This window comes from Myotis yumanensis, unplaced genomic scaffold (genome assembly GCF_028538775.1).
Source record: "Myotis yumanensis isolate MYYU_CA2020_CCGP unplaced genomic scaffold, mMyoYum1.0.hap1 SCAF_7, whole genome shotgun sequence".
In the NCBI taxonomy this organism is placed as follows: Eukaryota; Metazoa; Chordata; class Mammalia; order Chiroptera; family Vespertilionidae; genus Myotis; species Myotis yumanensis.
In genome coordinates this window covers 3,215,722-3,242,324 of record NW_027223758.1, presented here as the reverse complement: position 1 = coordinate 3,242,324, position 26,603 = coordinate 3,215,722, and the positions used below count along the sequence as shown (strand labels likewise).

At 63.2% G+C, this 26,603-nt stretch overlaps 1 protein-coding gene across 1 annotated transcript in view; it reads right to left on the bottom strand.

Annotated features, from left to right (window-relative positions):
* LAMA5 (laminin subunit alpha 5) overlaps positions 1–18,008 on the bottom strand; it is a 50,260-nt gene extending 32,252 nt beyond the window's left edge. Inside the window, exons 1-6 of the mRNA XM_070419650.1 lie at positions 17,734–18,008; positions 12,569–12,721; positions 3,000–3,117; positions 2,613–2,731; positions 2,365–2,535; positions 1,263–1,360 (exon numbers count right to left, since the gene is read on the bottom strand). Coding sequence (XP_070275751.1) covers positions 1,263–1,360; positions 2,365–2,535; positions 2,613–2,731; positions 3,000–3,117; positions 12,569–12,721; positions 17,734–17,985 — 911 coding nt within the window. The 5' untranslated portion in view covers positions 17,986–18,008. The remainder of the gene's footprint in view (positions 1–1,262; positions 1,361–2,364; positions 2,536–2,612; positions 2,732–2,999; positions 3,118–12,568; positions 12,722–17,733) is intronic.
* Between the last annotated feature and the right edge of the window lie 8,595 nt (positions 18,009–26,603).

Here is a 26,603-nt window from a genome sequence, read left to right as displayed (position 1 = left end):
CAGACGGCCTGGGGGTCAATGCGGGGGTCAGGTCATGAGGGTGGAGCCTTCATTCAAGGGATTAGTGTCCTTATAAAAGCACCCGGAGAGTCCCCTGCCCTTCTGCCCACCATGTGCAGGTGCAGTGAGAGGACGCCTCTGGGACCCGGGAAGTGGCCCCCAGCAGCCCCCAAAACTGTGAGAAGAGAAGCATGATCTGTGGTGTTTTGTTATAGCAGCCAGAGCAGCCAGACATGGCAGCAACCTCCACGACCTTCCAGGTCTAGGGACGGGGAGCGGAGACACTGGTGTGTGCTGGGTGCTGGTGCCTGGGCCTGGGGACGCTGTGCAGCCCTGTGCCGCGCCGGGGAGCTGAGCTCGTCCACGCCCACGTGCAGTGCCGGTGAGTCAGGGTGGGTGCCGGTGCCGCCCAGTGGGCAAGGGCAGACCTGCCTCTCTTCCGAGACCAATTTGGCAGCCTAGTGTGCGCCCCTCCCAGGCCTCACAAGTTCTTACTTGGCACCAAGTTTCTCAGAGCAACGACTGTGCCTGAGAGCAGCAGGCAGGAACCTGCGCCCGGGCGGCATGGAACCTGGACAGCAGGTGGGCCCCCAGGGCCTGCCTGTCCCTCCCTCTTTAGACCCATTGGCTGCAAAGGACTGGTTTGGGGTTCGCCTCTATGCTGTCTGGGCTTCACTTGTCTCCCTATAAATTGGGGTACAGACAAAGCAATAAAAGCCCAGCAGAAGGCACAGAGAAGACCCCAAATCCAAGAGCGTGGTGTGGGGGCTGCGTGATTTTGAGGCAAAGAAGGTACAGGGCACACACCTACTGGCCGCTTGTTAAAGATGCAGACGCCCGGGCCTTGCATTACTGGCTGACTCAGGCCCAAGGCTGCTGCCTGCACTGTGCGGGGCGCCTGTGGGGGCTCGGCACCCTCAGCTCCCCATCCGGGGGCTTGGGCCCTGCCTGTGGTGGGAGGTGAAGGTCAGGGAGGGGGGCGGCAGGGAGTGTGTTTGTGGGGTTGGCAGAGGACAGGAATGTGCAGCCGCAGGCTGACGCCTCCCTCGGCGACTCCCACCCGTCAGGCCCTGGGCTCAGGGTCTGGACAAGAACTTCACCTTCACTGGCAGCAGGGCCTAGGGCACTGCCCCTCCGCCTCGCTGTGCACATGGGAAAGACGCCATGGCGTGGCGGCCAGTGCAGCTCACAGGGGCCAGGGACACGGTGGGCAGTAGAACCAAGCCTCCTCTCCTGGGGTGGCAGGGAGCGGAAGATCTCACCTGAAGGGGTCTGCAGGGTCCACGGGGTCACACACATCCGCGTGGCCGTGGCAGACGCAGCGCCCGCCAATGCTGATGTCCTTGATGCTGTAATAGTACTGCACACCTGGTGTGAGTGTCGTGGCCCCCACGCCAGCCCGGCCCGCACACCTGGTGTGAGTGTCGTGGCCCCCACGCCAGCCCGGCCCACCCACCTGGTGTGAGTGTCGTGGCCCCCACGCCAGCCCGGCCCGCACACCTGGTGTGAGTGTCGTGGCCCCCACGCCAGCCCGGCCCGCACACCTGGTGTGAGTGTCGTGGCCCCCACGCCAGCCCGGCCCGCCCACCTGGTGTGAGTGTCGTGGCCCCCACGCCAGCCCGGCCCGCCCACCTGGTGTGAGTGTCGTGGCCCCCACGCCAGCCCGGCCCGCCCACCTGGTGTGAGTGTCGTGGCCCCCACGCCAGCCCGGCCCGCCCACCTGGTGTGAGTGTCGTGGCCCCCACGCCAGCCCGGCCCGCACACCTGGTGTGAGTGTCGTGGCCCCCACGCCAGCCCGGCCCGCACACCTGGTGTGAGTGTCGTGGCCCCCACGCCAGCCCCGCCCGCACACCTGGTGTGAGTGTCGTGGCCCCCACGCCAGCCCGGCCCGCCCACCTGGCTGTGAGTGTCGTGGCCCCCACGCCAGCCCGGCCCGCCCACCTGGTGTGAGTGTCGTGGCCCCCACACCAGCCCGGCCCACCCACCAGGCCCCCCTGGCCCAGACCCGCCCATGTGATCCGAACCCCCCACACCAGCCCGGCCCACCCACCTGGCTGTGAGTGTCGTGGCCCCCACACCAGCCCGGCCCACCCACCAGGCCCCCCTGGCCCAGACCCGCCCACGTGACCCAGACCCCCCACACCAGCCCGGCCCACCCACCAGGACCCCACATGGCCCAGACCCGCCCACGTGACCCAGACCCCCCACACCAGCCCGGCCCGCCCACCAGGTGTGAGTGTCGTGGCCCCCACACCAGCCCGGCCCGCCCACCAGGACCCCACATGGCCCAGACCCGCCCACGTGACCCAGACCCCCGCATGTGACTCGAACCCCCCTCGAGGCCCGGCCGTCCGGCGTGCTCACCCGGCGGGTGACGGTGGGGTCCCGCAGGGCCTTGCCCATGAGGTGGCCCAGCAGTGTGTTCGTGCGCAGGAAGCGCAGGCGGATGTTGGTGGCTTTGGTGAAGTCACGCAGCAATGGCGAGTAGGAGAAGTTCATGGCCCCCGGACGCCCGTTCACCAGGGACACCACAACCTGCAGATAGGATGGAGTCAGGCCGGCACCTGACTGCCGCCACCCCCCGCGGGGCCCGCCGCTCCCGCCTGGCCCACCTCGCCGTTCTCCAGGGGCACGATCCGGGAGTACTCTGTGCTGCAGATGACATCGTCGTCCTGCGTGATGCGCTCCAGCCTCGGCACCCCGAACCGCTCCAGGCAGTCCCTCCTGGAGGCTGCGGAATGGGGGGCGGGGGGGGGGGGCGGCGGGTGAGGGTGCAGGGCCAGGAAAGCGGCCTTGCCCTGTGTGCCTGAGCTCCCCAGAGCTTCGTGGCCTGGTCTGTGAAGTGGAACTGGTCCCACGTCAGGGAAGGGAGCCACTCAGCCCCACCTGCCTTTGGGGTGCGCCCCCCACAGTCTTGACCCAACAGAAGCTGGGTGTGACAGAGCGGGCAGTAACGCCACCCGGACGCGCCTGCCAGCCCTGGGCTCCGAGAGACTCACAGGCGAAGAACTGCCAAGGCTGGTAGGTGTGGCCGAAGTCCACAGAGCGCTCCAGCACCCAGAGGTCCGGCCGCGGGGAGTTGGCAAACTTGATGAGCACGTAGGCCACATGGAACACCTGCGGGGGGAGGGGGTGATGCCCGAGGCCCTCCTCTTGCCTGGAGGGCTGGTGGGAGGGATGGGCGTGGGCTCCCTTCTCCCACAGTGGACATCTGTGCGTTTTCCTGTGAGGGCCAGCCACTCCCAGGGGAGGGGGCCAGCCACACCCAGGGGAGGGGGCCAGCCACACCCAGGGGAGAGGGCCAGCCACACCCAGGGGAGAGGGCCAGCCACACCCAGAGGAGAGGGTCAGCCACACCCAGGGGAGAGGGCCAGCCACACCCAGGGGAGAGGGCCAGCCACACCCAGAAGAGGGGGCCAGCCACTCCCAGAGGAGGGGGCCAGCCACACCCAGGGGAGAGGGCCAGCCACACCCAGAAGAGGGGGCCAGCCACTCCCAGAGGAGGGGGCCAGCCACACCCAGAGGAGAGGGTCAGCCACACCCAGGGGAGGGGGCCAGCCACACCCAGGGGAGGGGGCCAGCCACACCCAGGGGAGGGGGCCAGCCACACCCAGGGGAGGGGGCCAGCCACACCCAGAGGAGAGGGTCAGCCACACCCAGGGGAGGGGGCCAGCCACACCCAGAGGAGAGGGTCAGCCACACCCAGAGGAGAGGGTCAGCCACACCCAGGGGAGGGGGCCAGCCACACCCAGGGGAGGGGGTCAGCCACACCCAGGGGAGGGGGCCAGCCACACCCAGGGGAGGGGGCCAGCCACACCCAGGGGAGGGGGCCAGCCACACCCAGAGGAGAGGGTCAGCCACACCCAGAGGAGAGGGTCAGCCACACCCAGGGGAGGGGGCCAGCCACACCCAGAGGAGAGGGTCAGCCACACCCAGAGGAGAGGGTCAGCCACACCCAGGGGAGGGGGCCAGCCACACCCAGGGGAGGGGGCCAGCCACACCCAGGGGAGGGGGCCAGCCACACCCAGGGGAGGGGGCCAGCCACACTCAGGGGAGGGGGCCAGCCACACCCAGGGGAGGGGGCCAGCCACACCCAGAGGAGAGGGTCAGCCACTCCCCGAGGAGGGGGCCAGCCACACCCAGAGGAGAGGGTCAGCCACTCAGGGAGTAGCCCCTGGGCTGGATGACCGCCCATGGCCGCTGAGGCCTACACCGGGGACACTGCCATTCCTAAGGGCTCCCCACCTGGATCTGGGGGTACATTGGTCCAGGGCCCAGACCTGCCTGCCTCCCCATCCCTGCCCCGGGAGCCCAACAGCCACACTGGTCCTAGGGCTCTGAGGCTAAGACTTGGGGGGCAGCCTATCTACAGACCCTACAGAGGGGCTGGGCAAGGAGAAGATAGGAGCTCACCCTCCCCCCCACCCGTCACACAGCTCCGATGGGCAGTGGCCAGGCACGGCGGCCTGCCCCCATCATGCCTGGCCTCATCGCGCAGCTGGCAGGTGACACCCCCTCCTGGGGACGGGTGCCTGTGCTAGTCTCACCTGGTCAGATCCCATCACTCTCACAACCAATCCGAACCCGCCCCTTCACTCTCTGACAGCCCCCAGGCACTGAAGCACCCCCGCCCCGGGGGGGGGGGGGGGGTGGACGGGGCAGGCGCAGCTGGACCCAACGCCTCTGTTGTGACAGGTCCCAGGGAGGAAGACAGACTGGAACATGGGAGCTGGTTCTCACTGCCAAAGACACCCCTCATCCCGCTCCCCGGGATGATGCACACGGCGGAGGCCCACATCACATCGGCACCTGGAACCCTGGACCCCAGGCCCAGCCCCCAGGAAAGACCCCTGGGCCCCTGGGACCCCTGGGAGCGTCAAGGGCTCAAAAGCACCTGCTCAGCCCGAGGCCTCGATGGCGAGGCGGGGCCACCCAGGCCCCGAGGTGGGTGCGTGACAGGCTCACCCTCACACCTCTGCCCCCACAGCCCCCTGGGAGCGCCCACCCCAGGCTCGTCTCCCACAGGGAAGGACGGTGGTTCCCAGGCAGCTCTGAGGACAAGCCCCTCCCCTCGGCCCCAATGCCAAGGGAACAGCAAAGCCGACAGCCATTGTACATGCTGAACTCTGTGTGTGGAGTGTGGGCTCCAAGGAGATCCGTACAGGGTAGTGGGGGGACACAAGCACCCCCAGTCTGCATCAGGAGTGGGAGGTCCAGACATGCTGGTAAACATGCCACATGTAGTGCGTGTCCACCCCGCCCCCCACACCAGGGCTGCTCACAGGGGCACCCCCTGTGGGCTCTGAACTGTCCACAGACCCCTAGGGTGATATGCTCCAGGCCACCGTCCGTACCCTCCGAGGGCCCTGCCCAGCCCAGAGGAGCAGGTCCCCTTTGGGCGTCCACTGGTCTGAATCCACCTGCGACCAGTTGAGGCAGAGCAGGGGTCCCCTCCAGGGCTGCCCAAGGCCGCCATGGTGACCCCATGGAGGGACGGTGAGCCCTCAAGGCCCAGCCCTTCGGAGGCACAGGCTGCTAAGAATGCCAGCGGGAGCAGGTCCCGCCCGGAGCCACGCCTGTGCTGAGGTGGCGCTCCAGGAAGGCCTTGTCTCGGGGACGGCCCCCCGTCAAGCCCGGGGCCTTCCTGGGCGGGGGCAGGGAGAGCCTATTCACCCATGTCCAGGCTCTGAGGTCATCTTCCCTCCCTGCTGGGTGGGGGAGGGTGCGCCCCGGGGGACAGACCCTGTACCCAGCCAGCACCTTGGCCAACCCTCAGCATTCCAGGGAGCCCCAGGGGACCTGGCTGTGTGTGAGTCACCCAAGGCCCCCAGGAGACTGAAGGCTCCCCCCAGCCATGGGGCCCACCCCCGCCTTTCCTTGAGTGAGGCCACCAGGCTGCAGCCGCCACTGGCCAGCTCTGCCCCCCCATCGGCGGCAGCTGCATTTTTCCCAGCTGAGGGCACTTGCACAAATATTGATTTGAAGACACTGATGAGGCAGGACCGGACGTCATGGGAACTGCCCCCCACGCCCGTCATGCTGGGACGTTCTTAGAGAAAGACCCCGCCCCTGCGGCTGTCCACCTGGCCATCTGTCTGTCACACAAGAGGCCCTGGCACAGGCTGGAGGGGAGGAAAGGCATGAGCCCAGTGCTCTCTCTCCATCTGTCCCCGACCTGGTGCCGCTCCCAAGGCCACACTGGGCATGACCCGGGAGAGCCTGGCTGCCGCGCCCGCTGCCCTGCCCCCACCGCCCGCCGGCTCTGCTGCCAGCGCAGGCTGACCTTTCCCGCTGCAGAGTTCTTTGCAGAAGGAAAGAACGTCTTTTAAGCAAAAGCCAAACAAAAGCCTCCTGAGTTATTTTTAACAATCTGGCTATTTTGGGGCAGGCACGTCTCCAGGACAGCAGCCGGACGGCCTCTCGGTCACTACACCCTGGCCCCCATTCCTGGCCTGACCACAGAGGGCCCCCCAGGAGGGCTTCTGCCCCCCCTCCACCCGTGACCAATGCCTGACAGGGGCCAGGCCAGAGCAGGAGGTCCAGGTGGGCTCAGGCACTAATGGCCAAGTGACCCCGAGTAGCCACATCCCCTCCTGGGCACAGGAGCAGTGGAAAGAAACAAAAGGGCCGGAGGCACAGAAGATGCACCTGTCCCTGAGGTAGACAAGCAAAAGCAGCAGCACCTGTCCGGACACTGCGCCGGGTGCCGCGCTCCGCTCCGCAGTGCAGAGGCCCGGTGGGGAGGGGACTGCTCGCTGGGCGGCCGGGGCTGGGATTTGGACACTAGAGAGGAATGAAACCTGGAGGGTGCAGAGGGTGGCCAGCAGCCTCCTGGGCTCAGGCACCTCTGTCACCAAGGGCAGGGTGGTGGCTGGAACCCCTGGTTGCAAGCACACCCCATCTCTGCCCTGGCCCATCTCAGAGCGAGGAAGAGCCAGGCTGGCCAGGAGCAAAGGGCCCAGCCCCCACCCACCAGGCAGGCTGCGTGAATCACTGGGCAGTCCTGACTCAGCCCTGGCCCTGCCGGAAGCAGGGCTGATTCCTGGGGCTGGGCCAGGGTCCCAGGCTGTGGCCGGGTGGAGGCAGGAAGCCCCTCCTAGACCGAGCGTCCGGGCTAGCTCCCAGGCCATTCCCCTCGAGTGAGCAGTGGGGCACCCAAACCTCCTGGATTCCCTGCCCAGGTGCTGGGCCAGCTTCTGTGTCCCCACCCCTGTCTGCTGAAAGCACCCGGCCTAGCCCCTCAGTCTGCCCTCTCCCCAGTGTGCCCACCCTCTCAGCAGAGACCCCTCTGGAAACCTTGATAAAGATGAACGCCACAGCAGGGGCTGGCCCGGCCTGCAGGGGCCAGGGCAGAGCAGGGCAGGGCAGGTGAGTCTATGCAGGCCCCCACCGGGGTAAAGAACAGCCGTCCACACCAGGTCAGGGAGGACCAGCTCCAGGAGAGCGGGGAATGGAACAGTAAAACATGGAAGTGCAGAGGGACAGGCAGAGGCCAAGGGGCCTGGCTCTGCGGAAGGGTGCCCAACCAACAGGAGCGCAGAGCCGGTGGGGACTCCAGGGGCGGGGTGGGTGAAGGGCCCTGCCGGGTGCTCAGGAGCTCACCAGCTAGAGTGGAGCGTCAATGCTCGCGTGGGCCAGAACCTCAGTGTGCTCCCTGCCCCCGTCCCCTCCTCCCTGCAGAGGCCCAGGTCAGGCCAGGTGGTCAGCCCCAGCCACAGGAAGTGGAGTTTATCCCAAGGGGACCTCAAACCCAAACAGTTTAGTCTCTGGTGAGCGGCACTGCTGGAGGTCAACGTTGTGGGGTTTGTTTAAAAACAGATGGGCCTTAGCCAGATAGAGCGTCAGCCTGCGGACCAAAGGGTCCCAGGTTCGATTCTGGTCAGGGGCAGGTGCCTTGGTTGCAGGCTCCTCCCAGGCCCTGGCCCTGGCCGGGGCTCGTGTAGGAGGCAACCAATCGGTGTTTGTCTCACATCGATGTTTCTCTCTGTCTTTCCCTCTCTCTTCCATTCTCTCTAAAAATCAATGGGAAAATATCCTCGGGTGAGGATTAACAACAATAAAACCAGCCAGCCCTCACCGGTTTGGCTCAGTGGATAGAGCATCGGCCTGCGGACTGAAGGGTCCCAGGTTCGATTCCAGTAGGGGGTGTGCAGGAGGCAGCTGATCAATGTTTCTCTCTCATCGATGTTTCTAATTCTCTATCCCTCTTCCTTCCTCTCTGTAAAAAAATCAATAAAATATATATTTTTTAAAAACCACACACACAAAACAATAAAACCAAACAAACAAACAAAAAAACAAAGAAGGGAGCCCAGCCGGTGTGGCTCAGCAGTTGTGTTGACTCAGGAATCAAGAAATCCCTGGTTCGATTCCGGGTCAGGGCACATGCCCGGGTTGCAGGCTCAATCCCCAGTGGGGGCGTGCAGGAGGCAGCTGATTAATGATGTTCCTCTCATTGCTGTTTCTATCTCTCTATCCCTTTCCCTTCCTCTCTCTCTCTCTAAAAATCAATAATAAAAAAAAAACAACAGATGGAAAACAGGAGCCTTGGGGGGGGGGGGGGTGTCTAGTGTGAGGGGCGGGGGACATCTGTGTGCACCCAAGTGAGCAGAGGCGAGCAGCCGGGCTGGCTGTGTGGCTGCTGAGGGGCTGGAAGCACCAGGCCAGGGATGAAGGGCTGTGTCAGCAAAAGGCCAAGCAGAGGCAGGGTTTCATCGATTCTCACAAGGAGACGCCTGTGCTGGAACAGGAGGTGCCTCTGCCTGGCCACCCAGGACCTCCCCATGGCCCACCCCAGGGAGCCCAGCTCAAGAGGTTGTGTCCAGTCCAGGCCCCACACCTGTCCTGGCTGCTGGGCTCAGTAACCAGAGCCTGGCCAGCCTCGGCTGAACTTCCTGCCACTCCCCTCGAATAACCCTGCTGGCCCTTCTGGGGAGCCAGGCCAGCGGGCATGCGGGGACCAGGCGGCCTGCACAGGGCGCCCCGAGCCAACCTGCCTGCGGGCGTGGTGCCTGGAAATGGGGACCAGCCAAAGGAGCTGTGTGCCGGGGCCCTCGCTCAGGTACAAAGGCCCTAAAGCAGGTGCCCAGGTGCCCTGACCGCCCCCCATGTACAGAGTAGGAAACTGAGGCACGGAGACCAGATGAGGTCTTGGTCTCTCCACACGGGTGCTCAGTATGCCCAGGTGCCCAGGGCAGCTCACCCGAGCTCTGCTCCTCAGCAAACCCATCTGATGTCCTGTCCCCCAGGGAGGACACAGACCCCTCACCTGGCATTTTTAGCCCCCAACCCACACTTCTGGCCTCACAGCCAACCACCCGCCTAGACCCCAAGGCTGGTGCCATCCCTCTGTACCTTCACCCCGCTGGGCCCCTCCACCTGGCCCCTCAGCATCGGGCTCCAGCGCTCCTCACCTGGATCTGGGGAATGTGGGCTGCAGCCACAGTAAGGGTCACCAGGGAGATGTCTGGAGAGGGAGGAGGACACTCCATGGGCCTCAACTCACCTGCCCAGGTCCTTAAAACTACTGGGCAGAGGGCCTGAGACCCCATGGCAGAACCCCTGGTAGGGGCAGAGCACTTGGGTCAGGACCTGCCTCGCCATGTGGCCTGAGCCCAGGAGGTCGGAAACAGCACCCACCCCGCACTGGGTGCAGGGAAGGGAGAGCCCAAGGCAACAGGAGGTCCCACAGGAGAGACAGGAGATAAGCAAGAACCTGTGGCCCCTGGGAGGACCCTCGGCAGGTCACACCACTGGGACTCGGGACACAGCACCTCTGGCACCAGCCTCGGAGCCTTCCTGGCCCCACCTGGAGGCTGGCACTAATGGTTGTCTCCGGCCTGAGGGTGCCTGGCAGAGACCCATGCAGGGAGCGGGGCAAGGTCCCGAGGCCCGAGCCCCTGCATACCCTCCCAGCTAGGACCTGGCTCCTGGGACCTGCTGCTGCGTCGGCAATGGGAAGGAAGAGGGTCCCGCATCCCCCGCCAGGGGAAAGGTCAGAACAGATGCAACAGCCATTGAAGGAGGGCAGGCTCGCTGCCCCCGCCAGCTCCGGGCGACCCACCAGGCAGAGGAGGAGCTGTGAAACAGCCACGGTCCTTCTCAGTCTCCCAGAGGCAGGAAGGCCTCCTGATGCCCATGCTGGCCACCCCACCCCCTTTCCAGGGCATCCGCTCCAGATCCCAGAACAAAGGCAGCTGGCAGCCTGCCACCGGAGTGCCCGGCCCTGCTGCCCACTCAGCCCCACTTCCTGAAGGAAGCCCCAGCCCCACCCGGACCCTCGCCTCCAAGGATTACCCAAAGTGGGAGAACCCCAGTCGGGGGTTGGGACCCCTGGGCTTGGTTAGCTTAGCCCCTCCCGCCCAGCCTGTCTCTCATCTGCACCAGGGAACGTGCTTGGAAGTTCTGCCCTGGGCACCTCCTCCATCTGACTGTAGGCACAGGTGCTCCTGACACCAGATCTGGGTGGACTTGGAGGCACAGACCCCGGGGTCACTGTGAGGGCCCAGGAGGCCCGCCTGCACCTCCAGATGCCTCCCCAGTGCTTCGACCCCCAGAGCCCTCACTTCTTGCCCTAAGTGGGCTCCTCTGCCCCAGACTGGGTGCTGAGAGCAGGACCTAGTCTCCGTCCCCAATCCCAGCAAGTGGCGCCCCAAAGAGCCAGTCACTGCTCGTGCTCAGGGAGGAGGGCAATGAGCCCGTTTCCCGTTTCCCCCGGAATTCCACCCTCTCATCCTGGAGGGAGCTGGGTCCATCGTCCCACCCAACTCCAGCGCACACGGTGAGCAGGCCCTGGCCCTGCCCCGTCCCGACCAAGGCTGGCAGCCCCTCGGCCAGACCAAGACAGGGGCTTGGTGGGCTCTCGGGCAGGCAGGGACCAGGTGTGTGGGGGGAAGATGGGGAAGAGGGTTCGGGAGATGGAGAGAGGAAGGAGAGGGAGGGGAGGGAACCGTGGCAGGTAGATGGGCGGGTCCACCTCCCCACAGACCTAGAAATGGCCCCTTGCTCCTGCGGGTCATTTTACAGTTAGGGAAACTGAGGCTTGGAGAGGCAGGAGGTGCCCACGGTGAACCCTATCCCTGGCCCAGGACCAGTCTACCGAGCAAATGAGCTGCCTGCCACCACATCTCCAGCCAGGTTCACAGCGGCTCAGGCGGCACAGAGCCAAGAGGGGCAGGGACCCCGCGAGCTCCTCCTCAGCCCCACACTGCACCTCGGCTGCAGGCACTGTGCCCACCTGCTCTGAGGCCACTCTGGGGTTGCCATGGAGACTGGGCCATAGCACCCCCAGCTAGGGCCCTCGCCCCTCCCCCAGCCTGGCCAGGCCTGTCCCAGAGGGAAGGGAAGAGGAGCAGGAGGAGCAGCAAGAACCACCAGCTCAGCACAAGTTCCCTCTGACCGACCTGCAGTACCAGAGCAGGGGGCCCAGGTCACACAGGGTTCTGAGGTCCCTCCCAGGCTCCCAGGGACAGTAGAGCACAGACGTGCTGGAAACCCCATGAAAGCCCCAGCCAGACCTGGGCCAGGTACCAGCACCAGCCCTGGGACCTGCCTGCAGGAGCCCGTGAGGGGCAGCCTTCTCCCTAGTTCCCACCCAGCCTCTTTCCCCGCCTCCTCAGGACATCGCAGCCAATCCAGAGCCCCTAAAATTTCAGGCCACCCGTTAGAACTGAAACCCACTCCTCTCACTGCCTACCCAACCACTGGGCCAGGCCGGTAGAACTCCAGGGAGGTGCCTGACACTGTCCCCCAAACCTGCCCGTGGGGTCTGCCCTTCCAGTGAGCTCAGGTGAGACACTTCAGCACCTTCCTCGGACCCTCAGGGTCGCACGCAGCAGGAGGAGGCTCGGCAACAGGCAGGCGCACCGGGTCACGCGGCCTGGACTCTAGCGTCTAGACCTGACTCCTTCCCCGCCTCGCGGGGTGTGGTCTGGCAAGATCAACCTTGTCACCCCAACTCCAGGCAGGCCTGGCCTCATCTACCCGCCCCCACCCCATCCCAGGAGGCGACGGGATCGCTGGCCCACTTCACAGGCCAGGATGTCAAGGCCAGGCCTCTGGGCAAAGTAACACAGTACCAGGACACACCCTGGACCCTAGTCTGACCCAGCAGGGCCCACCAAGGGGGACTCTTGTCTCTGGAAAATGCCGGGCCCCACCCTCCTGCCTGCACAGGGCCCGGAGCAGGCACACCTGACCCCGGGCCTTTGCAGCACAGGTATCCCAGGAATGTCCACTTCCACCAGCCTCCTCCACATTCCTGGGGCCCCTCCCACACCAGCAAGCCAGAGCTTGGCTCCCTGCAGAAGAATTCCCCAGAATACACACCAGGGCTCAGCATTAGCCTCCATGCTGGACCCTCAGCACCCCCACCCTAACTCCCGACGGACGCCTTTTCACCACAGGGATGTGGAAAGAGCACATGAGGTGCCTGCGGTCACACCTGTGCTGGGCCTGCCCCCGGGGAAGATCTGCCCAGACTCCTGGCTGGCCCGAGGGTGCTCAGGTGGGGACCCTGGGCTCAGAAATGCAGAGGTGGGGGCTGTGACGGACAAAGAAGGAACCCTACCTGGCCCAGGTCCAGGGTGACGTTGACCTCATTGTACTCCAGGCCGCGGGACAGTGGTGGGCTCTGCCACCAGCGCTCGGTGCCGTCGACGGCATTGCTCACGGGGTGCGCCTTGTTGCTGTTGGCGGCTGTGCAGATGTCACAGTACTGGCCCTGGGGGGACGGAGCAGTCAGATGGTGGAGAAGGGCTGGGACTGCTTGTCCCCTCCACTCACTCTCCCACATCATAATCCAACCTGGGGATCCTCGCTCACCATTCACTCATTTTCTGTGTCTACTGCGTCCCTGACTCAGGAGGCATAGCTCATGTGAGAGGTGGTCACATCCATTGTGGAGAGACCAAGAGGGGGAAGGAAAGGGACACCCAGTTGGTTTATTTATTTATTTACTTACTTACTTATTTAAATATCTTTTTATTGGTTTCAGAGAGGAAGGGAGAGAGAGAAAGAGTTGGAAACATCAATGATGAAAGAGAATCATTGATTGGCTGCCTCCTGCACTCTCCACACTGGGGATCGAGGCCATAACCCGGGCATGTGCCCTGGTTCATAGGTTGATGCTCAACCACTGAACCATGCCAGCAGGCTATGTATTTATTTTTTTTATATTTTTATTGATTTATTTTATTTTTAAATATTTTATTGATTTCAGAGAGGAAGGGAGGAAAGAGAAAGATAGAAACATCAATGATGAGAGAGAATCATTGATTGGCTGCCTCCCGTACACCCCCCACTGGGGATCGAACCCGCAACTGGGCATGTGTCCTGACCGAGAATCAATGTGACCTCCTGGTTCATAAGTCGATGCTCAAGCACTGAGCCACGCTGGCCGGACTTTATTGATTTTGTTAGACAGGATGGGAGAGAGGAGAGCATCGATCGGTTGTCTCCCATACAGACCCTGACAGGAAACCAAACCAGCAACTTTTTGGTGCGTGGGATAATGCTCAAACAACTGAGCCACACTGGCCAGGGCAGGGACACCCACTTTAGATGGGAAAATCCAGGTGGGCCTCTCTGAGGAGGTGGCATACTCTATAAGGAGGGTATACTCCGGGCAGACTGCCCGCAAAAAGGCCCTGGGGCAGGAAGAACCGCTGGAGCTGGGGGGAAGGGGCCAGTCAAGGGGCAACTCACTTGCTCCCTGCAAACAGAAGGCTGGAATCACCTGGAGGCGAGGGGCCCAGGGGGCCAGGAACAGTCAGACAGCCAGACCCCCTCCCCGCCTCCCAATGGCGTGTCTCCCACACATCCCTGCCAGGCTTCCACCCAGAGCCATCTGGACTAGAGGCTCCAGAGAGACAGAACCAAGCCGTTCCAGGGGCCTGTGGGACAGGCCCCAGAGTGGAGGCATGTGGGCAGCCAGCAGGCAAGGCCTGGACCTCTTGGCTCTGCTGCTTCTGGGCGCTGGGACCTGGCCACGTCACGACAGCTGCTAAGCCTCAGTGTCCCCGTCAGAAGAGTGGGGTAATGCTGGCACCTGCCTCAGCTGTCCCAGGATTAATGATCCCACCCCAGCCCGGCAGCTGCTTCCATCACAGTCCAGACACCTGCCGGGGCCTGTCCCCTGGGGGGACAGAGGGCTCCCAGCGTCCTGGCCTGCTGTTCCTATCACGGAGGAGCAGGTGCCCAGAGCCTGGGGTGAGGTGGGGGCAGGGCTGGGCCCTGGCCACTGGCCCAGTGGAGCCTAACCCTCCCTCTCCCCTCCCCGCCCCAGAGGAAACCAGACCTGCCATCCCTCCACACACAACAAAGGCGGCCCTTCGGGACCGGCAGTGATTGAGGCCAGAGTCTGGGAAAGGCAGCCACCACCCCCTCAGCCTCCCAGGGGGCCAGACCTCATTGGCGGAGTTAGAGGTGGGAGTGTGGGATGCCCCACCCCCACTCCCAGGCCCCACATGTGCACAGCACCCGCCTCCCCTGGATGGGTCTGCCCCGGGCTCCTTCCATGCACCTGGGAGGGCGAGACCAACAGGCAGCAGCTGGGCTCCCCGGTCCTGGTGCTGGGTGCTTTGAGTCCCTCCTGGTGCTGGGTGCTTTGAGTTCCCCCATCTCAGACCTTGCTCCTGCCTGGGGCCTTTGCACTCTGACCTCCTGTCCTCCATCTCAGCTCAGAGGTCACCTTCATAACAGTGCCCCGATCCAGACCTAGTAGACCACCCAGGATGCTGCCCGCCCCCCCCCCCCCCCCCCCCCCCGCCCCCAGACATCACCTTGCTTTTTTAATTCTCCCTCCAGACCTGGAACTGTCTGGCTATTAGTGATTCTGTGTTTACTGCCTCCCAGGGGCTGCGAGCTGGGGGTGAGGGACACCCATCTTGTTTTTAACTGTGTTCCTGAGCTCACCATGAGAGCGGCCACACCTTGGGGACAGAACCATGGAGGACACCGGAGAAGGGCGTGAGCCAGGCGGACCGTACTGCCGGGCTCGGATGGTGAACCTAGGTTGGAGCCTGGAGCTCTGGCTCCCGGGCCTGTGGGAGCTCTTGGGCAAACAGAGGAGGGATTCAAGGGTGTCGCCAGAAGTACCGTGCACATGGGTACAGGCTGTCAGGGCCCTGCCTGGCGGGGAGGTTTCACGGAGGAGGTGGGCAAGGCATGTGGCTGGGGTGGTGGCATTCCGGGAAGGCTGCCTGTGGTCAAGACCCTCCCAGCCTGTGAGCCCGTGTGGCTTCGGCCCGGCCCCTGCAGACAGTGGGGAGAGGCGGCCCTATCGTCCTCACTGGGCCTGGCCGGGCTCACCGCGGGCAGGGGTGCAGTGTCCTCCACACCTTGGCTGCAGAGGGTCCTGCTGGAGCAGAGTGCGGAAACCGGGAGCGGCGATAAGAACTTCCCCTCCCAGTGAGTCACCACACCAGCAGCCTAGCCCCCGACTTGCCTGCGGGCCTAGGGCCAGCCCTGAATTCCTCCCATGCCCACCTGATGCTGAAAGGGCTGCCTGCACAGGACCGCCTCGCCAGCAGGGCTCCAGGTGGGACACCCTGCCTTGGCCCCGCCAGCTTCTGTCCCGTCTCCTCCAGGGGGTCCCCTCGGAGCTGCGAGCCTGCAGCCTTGGGCCCCATGTGCTCTGTGACCTCCCCCCTTGTGGCATAAGATGGAGAGAAGGTGGGCTGTATCTCCCTGGCACCTCACCAACCCAACCAGAGACCAGGGCACTGAGCAGACCCACTGTCCCCAGAGGAGACGGTGGAGGTGCTGGGCAGTCCAGGGACTTGTCTAAGGTCCCATGGCTGTTCAGCTCACGTCCATCTGGCCGCCAGACTTCCTACCATGCCTCACCCCAGCAGCCTCGGAGCAGGTTCTAAGCCCTGAGGCCACAGGCTTTTGGGGAAAGCTTTGGCGACTAGGCAAGCAGGCTGATACTTCTCATTCAAGGCCAGCTCTGTGGCCCCAACACCAGGGCTGCCACTGGTTGCCAAGCAGTCACTGTGTGACAGATGGCTTCCCAGTCTCCAAATCGAGGTAAATGGGGCCCTCACACCGTGCCCATTTTACAGACGAAGAGACTAAGGTTCTGGGAGGAAAACCACGCAACTAAGGAAAGGTAGAGGACAGGGGCTTTGAGCCCTGCTCCAGGCTGCTCCTTTACGCGCTATGAGGGGACACTGAAGGGCCCCTCCCTGCAGGGATCCATGCAACTGGCCCTCCTCAAGGGTCTGCCATCTGGGGCCAGGCAGCGTGGGTGGGGAGGAGTGGTCTGGGGTTCAGAGGAAGCCAGGAGCTTCCACTACTGGAGTGGCAGAATCTCAGCTGAGCAGTGAGGAGGGGCGGTGGGGGCTGGCCAGGCCCCCTGGGGCGGCTTTGGAAACCCCCTACAAGTTCCTTCCCTGGATCCAGCCCCTTTGACGTCAACCTGATGTGCCAGGGCCCGCAGTGGCCTTGGTTTTCATTGCTCACCCCAGCCAGGTCAGTCTGGTTGTGAGGCTTCCACAGGTGTCTGCACCTTTTCAGGCCTCAGTTTCCCCATTTGAAATGTGAGCATGAGACCGCCTATCTCTGCTGTGCGGGGCTCAGAGGAGAGCATGCAGGTGAATGGAGGCGTCAGCAGGAGGCAGCTCTCTGCCCAAGAATGGCTCTGCCACACCAGGGTCCCCCGCCCCAGCTCCTCCCTGCACTGCGGGGGCGAGGGCGGGCAGAAGGCGGGCAGTGAAGGCTCCTTCATCACCCACCCCAGCTACTCCCCCATCCAACTACCTTCCTCCCCTCCCCCAGCCTCTCCCACCAGGAAGGTGGTGGCCTGGACCTCCTCCCGGAGGAGACGCTCCGTTTACATCAGCCCTGGGGACCCCAGACTCTCCTTAAGGCTCCGCAGGAATGGAAAGATGGGCCTAGCATCGGGTGTCAGGGACCCGAGAGCAGACCCTACCTGCTCCCCCAGGGCAACCCCAGGAGCCTCACAGGACCCCAGCCCTCAACCTGCCCTGAGGGCCTTGGCAGCCCTGCTTCCCGGGGGAGAGGGGTCCTGTGAGGGGCACCTAACCCACTCCCCACCTGCAGGCTCCTGGCTGGGGAGGGCACGCCCTGCCCAGGGTCTTCCACCCGAGGACTCCCCCACCTGTGGGGGCAGAGATGCCGCCCTGACTGAGCTCCTGTCCCCATCCCGTCAGGAATCCGGCTGTTTGCCACCTCCTCCACCGCCAGGTCCCCACCAAGTCCCCAGACGCCGGAGGGACGGCTTTTCCCTGTGCAGCGCAGGGAGAGCCTCCGGGGTCCGGCCCCTCCCGCCCGTCCCAGTGCCTTCCGGACGCCAGCAGCAAGTTCCAGCTCGTCCTGGGGGAAGGCGGGCGGCTCCGCCCCTCCCCACGGGCCGCGCCGGCTGCTGCCAAGTCCCACCTCGCCCGCATCCCGGGACTCGGGCGGCCAAGGACTGGGCACCAGCCCGCCCCCTCCGCCCCGCAGTCCGCGCCCGGACGCTACGTCCCGCCTTCCCGGGGGCGGGGGGCGATGGGAACACGCAGTTCTCTGGCACAGCCTGAATGGCCGAGTTGGGGGTCCCGTCTGTTCTCTGCAATGTGGAACCGCAGAGTCGGGGCGGGACGCGGGGGCTTCCGTCCGCGCCGGGGCTCTCCCCGGCCCGGGGTGCTCCCCGCCAAGTCAGCCTGGAGTGGCAAGAGTCCGAACCCGGGCGCACCCGCCCGCGGCGACCCTGCCCCGGCCCGCGCTCACCTGGATCGTCTGGTTGGGGTCCCCGCCGGCCACGGGGCCCCCCACCAGCTTGCAGTAGAGGTCCTCGGTGGGGCGCGGGGAGCCGCGCGCCGGGGCCTCCTCGCCGCAGGTGGCCGAGGCGGCGATGCGGGCGCCCTCGGCCAGATTGAAGTAGGGAGGGTGCAGGCTGAGGTCGCCGCCCGCCCGCGCCGCGCCCAGCAGGGCCAGCCCGACCAGCAGCAGCGGCGGCGGCGTGGGGCGCGACCTCCCCATCTCGCAGGTCCGGGCCGCGCTCGTTCGGGGACTGCGCGCCGCGGAAGCCCCGTGGGGTATGAGCGCGGGGCCAGCCGGCTCGCTCCGCCCGCGGACGTCAGGCCCCGCCCCAGCCCGCCCGGGCGCTGGAGCCCCGCGCCCCGGGGACGGGCAGGGGGAGGGGCGGCCGGCGCCCTTAACCCTTCCGACCCCGGCCGGTCGGCCTCCGGAAGGGGCACCTGCTGGCCCCGGGCCAGGCCGTGGGAACACGAAGCGGCCCAGGCCCCCCAGGGCGTGACTCGGGTCCCAGGCGACATCCCCGCGCCCCGCGGCGCCCCCGGTCCCGACGCGCCCGCCTGGCTGGTCCCAGACTAGGGACTCCGCTCTTTGTTTCCATAACTTCGGGCACCTCTCGGTGGCCGAGCGCCCCCGGCGGCTCGGGCTCTGGCGGGGCGGCCGGAGTCGGCACGATCTCGCATCGCCCCGCGTCCAGCCCGGGGCATCTGTCCTTCAACGACTCAGCGCGTCCCCGCCCGCACCCCCAGAACCGCACAGCGTCCCCAGCGATGGCCACACGGGAGCCTAGACGTTTGGCTACACTCCCCCACCCCAGTTGGACGGGGTGCCCTCCGGAGCCCCCCCGCCCCGCCCCAGCGCAGCCTCCCCGCTCCCCCAGGCCGGTTTTCGGGTTATTTCCCTCATACCGCCCCAAGTCTTCCCCATCCTGCAGGTGTGCTAGAAGGTGCTGTCTGCTCCATGTGTGGCCGTGGTGGGGCCCTGGAGGGAATCCCATTGGCAGAGGGACAGAGAAACCCCATTGCAGATCCATGCTTCCCTGGGGTGTCAGGTCAGATTCATACACTCCCTCCCTCCCTGCGGTTTGGTAAAAGTGTATTCAAACAAGGAAATGGATCGGGAGGGGCTGGACCCTGCGGCCCGCAAACAGTGCAGGAAGGGTGCTCATGGCCCGGTGGGTGCAGGAAGCCTGGAGGACATGTACTGAGCACCTGCTGTGCGGGTGGGGGGCGTGGGAACCTGCCCTTGTGCCAGGCGGTGCCTATGCTTGGGGGCAATGTGGGCCAGGCTGAACCCTCCCGTTCAGGGCCATTCCCTGTCCAGGGAGGGCACTGGAGGACGCCCAGGAAACGGGACAAAACCCAGAGGCCAAGCTGGGATTTTGTCCCAGCTGTTTCTGCGTTTGGGAGGCTCCTGACCCAAATCAGCCTCAGGGGAAGCCCGAGGGGGTGGGGAATGGGGCCGCAGCTTCGGGCTGGCAGCTCCCCCCATTCTCTGAGCCAGGCCAGCCGGGCGTCTGTCCCACGTGAGACCCTCTGGACAGTCCTGGGGGCCAGGTGAGTTCGTGGGGCCGCATCCTGCTGGTCCTGGTGGGGGTCCTGCCCCTCCCCACAGCTGGTCCCGGAAGCTTGCACCACCTTTGGCATCTTCCTGGCTGCCCCCCCTCCCCAGCCTCCTGCAAATCCTGAATCAGGGGGACTTAGGAGTTGGGAAACAGGCAGTGGGAACAACCCTCCCTACCCTCTCCCTCTCCACTTCTTAATTCTGTAACTTCACTTTTGTTCTCCACCTGGGGGTGGGGACGAGGAGAAGACGCAGTTAGTTCCCTTTGCAGAAGCTCAGGGTGGGGGAGGGCCGGCTCAGCGGGTGGGCAGGAGACCTGGAGGAATCTGGAGTCACCAGACAGGCCGGCTGGGGTAATTTATGATCCCTTGCAAAGGACAGCTGCCTCCAGGCGTAGTGGCCCAGGATGGGGGATTTGACCTGCCTCACCCTCCCTCCCTCCCTCCCCGAACGCCCCCATCACAAACACCACAGCAGTACACTCCTGCCCCCAGCACCCCCATGATAGCGGGGGACCCTGGCAGTCTAGAGGCTGGGAAACCTCCCCCTGATCTAAGTAAGCTTCCCAATATCCCTGGAGGGGCCAGTGGGCAGAGGTGGTGGGTGGGCTCCCTCTGAACCCCTAGGGGCCAGGTCTCCACCCACTGCCCAAGAGCAGGAGGGGCCGGCGGCTGCCGAGAATGTGCTGAGTCCCAGCACCCGGCTGGAGGAGCGTTCATCACAGCTGCCGGGAGCAACTGATGGCTGTGGGAGGTGGGGCGGCAAGAATGTGGTGCCCACTCTCTGCCCCACTGTGTGCCTGTGTGTCCAGCCAGGGAGGGGACAGCATGGAGAATGGGGGCATTGAGAGGAGGGGAGCTGGGGAGGGGAGGGGAGGCCCATTGCTGCCCACTGTCACCCCTGCTGCCCAAGTCATCCCCAAGTGCCCAGCGAGTGTGTCTCCCGCCTTCCTCACACTCCCGGGCCACAGTCACCTTTCCTATTAAAAACTGGAAAACTGAGGCCAAAAGGTCCAGGGGTGAGTCAAGAGCACAAAGTTAGCCACTCACGGCCTCCCCCAGGTTCCTGGCACTACCCCCAGATCAGGTAGCCCAGTGTTCTGTCCTAATGCCCAGCAGAGGCACTCCCAGTCCTGGGGCGGGGGTGCCCCAAGGAGTCCTGTCTTCCTCCCCCTCCCCACTGCAATAGCACCCCAGGAGCCCCTGCTGCCCATCTGCGGGGCAGGTGTGGGACCTGCAGGCCAAGCCCCGGCTCACCTGGCTCAGCCAGAGGCCCTCCAGGAAGCAGCTGCGCAGGGCGCCCACTGCTCCGCACACAGCGTCCTGGTGCATACAAGGACTAACAGGTGGCTGTGCCAGCCTCCAGGCCCCAGTCCCCGGCTGTCCCTGGGCCCTGCACCCTTGAGAGGAGCATGTCGAAGCCGGGGCCGTGCAGTGTGGCGTGAGGAGGGGAGCCGAGGCTTCCTGACCTGTGTTTGTCTCAGGAAGGCGGCGAGGGAGCTGGTGCTGTGGTTTGAAGCAGTGGGGCCATTCCCTTCCTGGTGCCCTTCCAGGGGACCCAGCAGGCAAGCGCATCTACAGCAGGGCACAGAGAAGCACCTCCCCGCAGGGCACAGAGAAGCATCTCCCCGCAGGGCACAGAGAAGCATCTCCCCGCAGGGGACAGAGAAGCACCTCCCCGCAGGGCACAGAGAAGCATCTACGCGCAGGGCACAGAGAAGCAGGTGCTCCCAAGGCTGACCGGGTGGCTGGCGCTGGAAGCCCCAGGGGTGGAGGACGACATTAGCCGGGTCCCTGAGAACTCTCAGCTGGAAGCAGCCTCATCAGGTTGTACACCCAGCATGTCAAACGCAAAGGCGACCACGGGCCCAATAAACAAGGTGTAAGGGTACATGGGCCGCAAAAAAAACAAAAGCTTCCATTTTCGTAGAAATGTAGGTTTATGTCAATAGGGACATGCTGAATACAAAGGGCTGAAGTAAATGAGTCATCGTTAGCATAAAATAACAGAACAGGGACTCTCTCCCCCTCCCCACGTGGGAGTCTGTACTTGTTCTTCAGTAAATTTCCACCTTTGCTATAAAAAAATAATAGAACATTTTAATAGAAATTAATATCTTTCTTGAACATTAACTTACCAGACACTGAATAACTGCACAAATTAATAAGTGTAATGCAAATAAACCTATTTTTCTTGTTCTCCGAAAGCGAAATATTTCCTGTTGCGCACACCAAACAAGTCAGGGCAAGACTAATGACGTGGCAGTCGGCTGCTAAAATATTCGCTGCTGGTATTAGTGGAGAGAAATGGTGCGCCTGCGCTTAAGGGAAATGAATGCAACATGATTATAGTAATCAGTCATTAGTGAATGTTGTAGTTCCTTATTAATAATTATGTATAACAGGATATTGTAAAAATTATGTTACGAAATTTTTATTAAAACGTTTCTTACATACCGTTATTTTGGTTGGGCCTCAAAAATACTCGTGGTGGGCCGCATGCAGCTCGAGGGCCGAGAGTTTGATATGCTTGACCCAGCAGGATGGGAGCACTCCCGCCTCTTTTGGCCCTCGGCTGGCACGGTTCCCTATGGGAGCCAGCCCAGCGCCTAGACCTGAGGACCAGCAGCAGGCCCAGAGCAGCAGCTGGACCCCTCCCAGGCCAGGTACCCCTACCCTTGTGGTCTGCCACCCATCCCCCTACCCAAGGGCTGCTGTCCTCAGACGAAGGGGGTCAAGGGAGATCCCTGGTTTTTAGCAGAAGGACAATCGGGGACAGGCCCGTGTTGCTCTGGAAGGAGTCCTGCCTTCCCCTCCCTGCTGCTGTCTGGACTCGGCCACCTTTGGGCTATACTCAGCTTCCAGGGCATGAGGTCCTGGAAAACCTTAGAGGCCACCAGGTCAAGGAACAGACAGTTTTGACTCACACACTGCCTGGCCACAGCCCCTCCTCTGGGAGCCTTGTGACCTCTGTGTCCCTGATCCTCAGGCATCCTGATGGGGGGAGGGGCACAGACAGGCTTAGGTGCGATCTGGTGCCAGAGGCCTGGGCTGGCCATCCCCGTCCCAGGTCCTGGACTCTCCGCAGAGGTTCCCCAAAGCTGCCTTCCCCGACTTGGTCACCTTCCCAACAGGCATCCTGGCCGGGCAGGCCAGGCCCTATGAAGAGCACGAGTACCTGGATGCTCAGGAACATGGGGCTTGTGGCTCTCGATGGGGTGATCAGCCTGACGTCAGTGCAGATACCGGAGTCCAGAGGCCAGGGTCCAGCTTGGATGCCCCCTCCCACGGCTCAGTGCCTCCCTCCCAGGGCTGAGTGTTGGAGAGCCCCCTCCCCCGCTGACACCGGGACCCTGGATCTGTGAAGACTGGAGGAATCAGAAGTCGCCATGGTCAGGCTGTCCGCGGTGGACTGGAACCCTTTTGATAACAGCTCCAGGGGCTGAGTGCCTGCTGGGCGGGCCGCGTGCCTCCCCCCAGGCAAACTGGGCTCCTGTTTGGCTTCAGATGAAAGCCAGGCCCCTGGCTGCCGCCCAGCTCTGCCCCCGCTTCTGGTCAGCCCTTGCCTGAGGATCCTCCAGTCCTGGGCCTGGTTACCTCCACCCTGAACACAATAGAGCTCCTCTCCCCCCACCCCCACCCGCCCCCCGCCTTGACGTAAGAAATGTCCAAACCTGCAGAGAATTTTTATGAGATTTATTTGAGCCAAACATGACATTGCCAGGGGGCAAGATCTCAAATGCTTCCCAGAAATGACAGTTTTCCAGCTTCTTTTATGCATTTGAATTGAGGAAGAAACGTCCTGTGGGTGGGAGTGCAGGGCAGTTCAGTTCCGAGCGTTGCTGTGTTTTAGAAGGAGGGTCAAAGGCACATTTCAAAGGTGTGTGAACCCAGATGTACAGAGACAACGGACGGACCGGGCTGGCTTCAGACAAAGAATGCGTTTTATGCCTGGGGCACGAGACCCAACACCACACCTGCCCACTTAGGGATTTATGATCATCTCACCTTGTAACTTCTTTTCTGTAGACCCCCTTTTTTGGTCCACACTCCTTTGTCTGGCCACCTCCCTCTCTCCAGGCATCTCCCCAGAGAGCCCTTGTCAAGTCCTCTGCAAGTGCAAAGGGCTGGTCCCACAACAGGCTGCTCTTGGACCCAGCCCCATGCCCCTCCCTGGAGGGGGGCGCAGCAGGGCACCTCCCAGCACCTTACTGGGCTGTGAAGTTGGGAGTCCAGGCCTCCTGATTCCAGATCCCCCATATGTCGCTGTGTGTCCACACCAGTACCCCACCCCATCCTTGCCACCTTCCCAATCCATACCCCAGCCCTGGAGGGAACAGGCAATGTGTGGGGACTCTCCAGCACAGAGGCAGCCCCAGGCCTGGCCTGCCCACCCTCCTCCCTCAGGGACCTGAGCTCCTGTAGGTCCCTTCCCACGCCTGGTCCTTGGCGGCCTGGCCAAGCTCTGGTTCCCGTGGGGGGCAGGGTAAGGGCTCTACAGCTTTTCCACGAGGTGCCCACAGACGGCCTTATATGGCCAGGAGGGCTCCAAGCCCGGCAAGAATCTGATCTCAGGAAGGGCAGGGATGGGACAGGACGGGCTGTGGGTGAGTGATGCCTGGATTGCCGTGATGGGCCCCCAACCCCAGCCTCTGTCCTCAGTGCCTTCAAGGGGCCAGATTAGCCCTTGACCCCTTGCCAACTTTGGATCTGCAGCTCCCCAGGCCTGACCCTGCTGGGGCTGCCATGGTCATGAGCTGCAATTTGAGGTCAGCCTGCCCCTCCTGGCACCACACAAACCACACAAATGCCCAGCAGGTGTGGCCCTCCTGCCCACCACTGGCCTGGGGCCAGCAGCAGCCGGCCCGAGCCTTGACCAGCCAGGCCACTTGCCCTCAGCAAGTCGTCTCCCGCCTTGGCTGCTTCCTCAGAGCAGCACCAGACAGCTGGCCCGGGGCTCTGCTGGGACTCAGCTCCCCACAGCACACTGCCCAGCTCCCCCTCCCCCTCCCAAACCCTCCCCTTCCCTCCAGCTCTCCACTGCTCTGTCTCTGCCTTCCCCTCTCTTGTCTCGCATTCTCTCCCTCTCCCTGTCTCTCAGTCTCTCTCCGCAGCTGCCCTAGATTAGCCAAGCTCAGCCACTCCCACCCCCAAGTCTGGCCTCTGAGTACCTGTGTCTTCTGGCATTTGGAGAAGGGACTTGTTTCTGATGAGGGGCAGCAGCCTGGTCACAGAGCCACTTCCTGCCAGGCTTTCCCACCCGCCTGCCTGGGGAGCTCTGGCCGCAGGGCCCCAGCTCCTGGGTATGTGCCCAGAAGAGGCGTGAATGAGTGTCCAAAACTTGTATGTGACTGTTCATGGCAGCGCTGCTTCTAACCGCCGCAGTGGAAGCAGCCAGTGTCCTTCATGGGCGAGGGGTGGGTAGATCCCCACAGGCCCTAGCTGCCCCTTTCCTGCTCAACCCTCAGCTGCACCCGTGGGGGCGGGGAGAACAGCTTCAACCTCCTGATGGAGAAACTGAGGCTCAGGGCCCTTCAGCGGGGAGGCCGGCTCCTGGAGGAGGCTGCCAGGGGCCAGGCGGCTGGTGCACCTCGGTCACTGCCTCTCCCAGGTGTTGAGAGGGAGGCTCAGCCAGGCCGAGCCCACCTCAGACAGGATTGTGCGCCGGGCGGGAGCTGTGGGGCCAGGCTCAGGTGGGAGCGGGTGCCCGGCGAGCCTTCAGGTGGAGATGGTGGAGGCACTTACCTCAGGCGCCCGTGGGCCACCCACACAGCCCGCTGCATCTGCATCCTGCTTCCTGTGACCAACAGGGAGGCATGGGCCTGTGTTTAGGGCCGTGGTTCTCAACCTTCTGGGCCTTTAAATACAGTTCCTCATGTGGTGACCCAACCATAAAATTATTTTCGTTGCTACTTCATAACTGTAATGTTGCTACTGTTATGAATCGTAATGTAAATATCTGATATGCAGGATGGTCTTAGGCGACCCCTGTGAAAGGGTCGTTCGACCGCCAAAGGGGTCGTGACCCACAGGTTGAGAACCGCTGGTTTAGGGCCATGGTGAACCCAAGACAACCAACCCTAAACCGGGAACTGACTCAGTCTGCTAGGGGTCCGTGTGGTCTGCAGAGGTGGCTGCCACGGCCCCTCCAGCCCTTGGGGAGGGCCTGCGGGGGCCGTCCCTGTGTGGGCCAGCCTGCTGGCTCCTCCCTGGAGGCCTGACAGTGAGCCCCCCCGTCCCCCAGGAGGCCTGACTGGGGTTCCCCAGGGGTCCCCAGTGATTCAAGTACAGCCCCAACCACTCCCATCTACTGTCACCCCAATTTCATAAAAGGAGGGCCCAGGACACCAGAAAGGGGGGAGAGGCATAGAGGTCCACCTAGGCCGGGCAGGAGCCCCCATCCTGCCTGCCCATCTGGGAGCCTCCAGCTCCATTGGGCTGGCAGGGAGGAGAGGGGTGGGCCAGGTGGCCTCCCTCCAGGATACTCTGCCCCCACCCCCTGCGCTCATAGAGGGAGTGGGCTCAGCTCCAGGCCTCTGTTTGCCTCAAGTTTCAACATTTACAAAACATTGGTCCTGGGCTCTTCTGGAGAGACACTTCCTGGGGGAGTATAAACATGTGGGCTCAGAGGCTTCTTGTCCTAAAAAACGATTGAAACCTGTAAAGAATTTTTGTGAGTTTATTTGAGCCAAACTGTCAGCAGACAGTTTGGGAAACAGAACCTCAATGAATTGAGATAATGCTCTGGAGAATGGCGGGTTACATCTGTATTTATACATTGCAATCAAAGGAAGGGATGTAGGTGGGTTACATGAAATCCATTGGTGATAGACTAGAGAGGCAGGAGAAAGCAAAGTGGGGAAACCCCTGGGATTGAATAAAAAGTAAAATAATAGATACATACTTAGGTGGGTGCAGGAATAATTAACATGATAATGAAGGAATCTGTGGTCTCTGTCCTCGTGTCCAGCACATTAGGTTGTGCCCCAAGGGGTCCAGAAAAAGGGAAGCTACAAGTTACCCAGACATTTTAAGGATATGTTACCATAGATGCAAAAAGACAGACAGGCTCAGTTAAGGTAAAAGCTGACCTTGTCAGTGAAGATACTGGCCTAGGACTTCACTACCCACCATAACTGCTTTTAAAGTTTAATTTCAGACCATCCTTTGTGGTGACTTTAGGTCTCTGAGTTTGAAGACTGCCATGCAGGCCTCCCCTGAGCTTGTCAGGTTCGCATGTGGCCCCTTCATTCACAGGCTCCTCCAGGCCCCTCCTGGGCA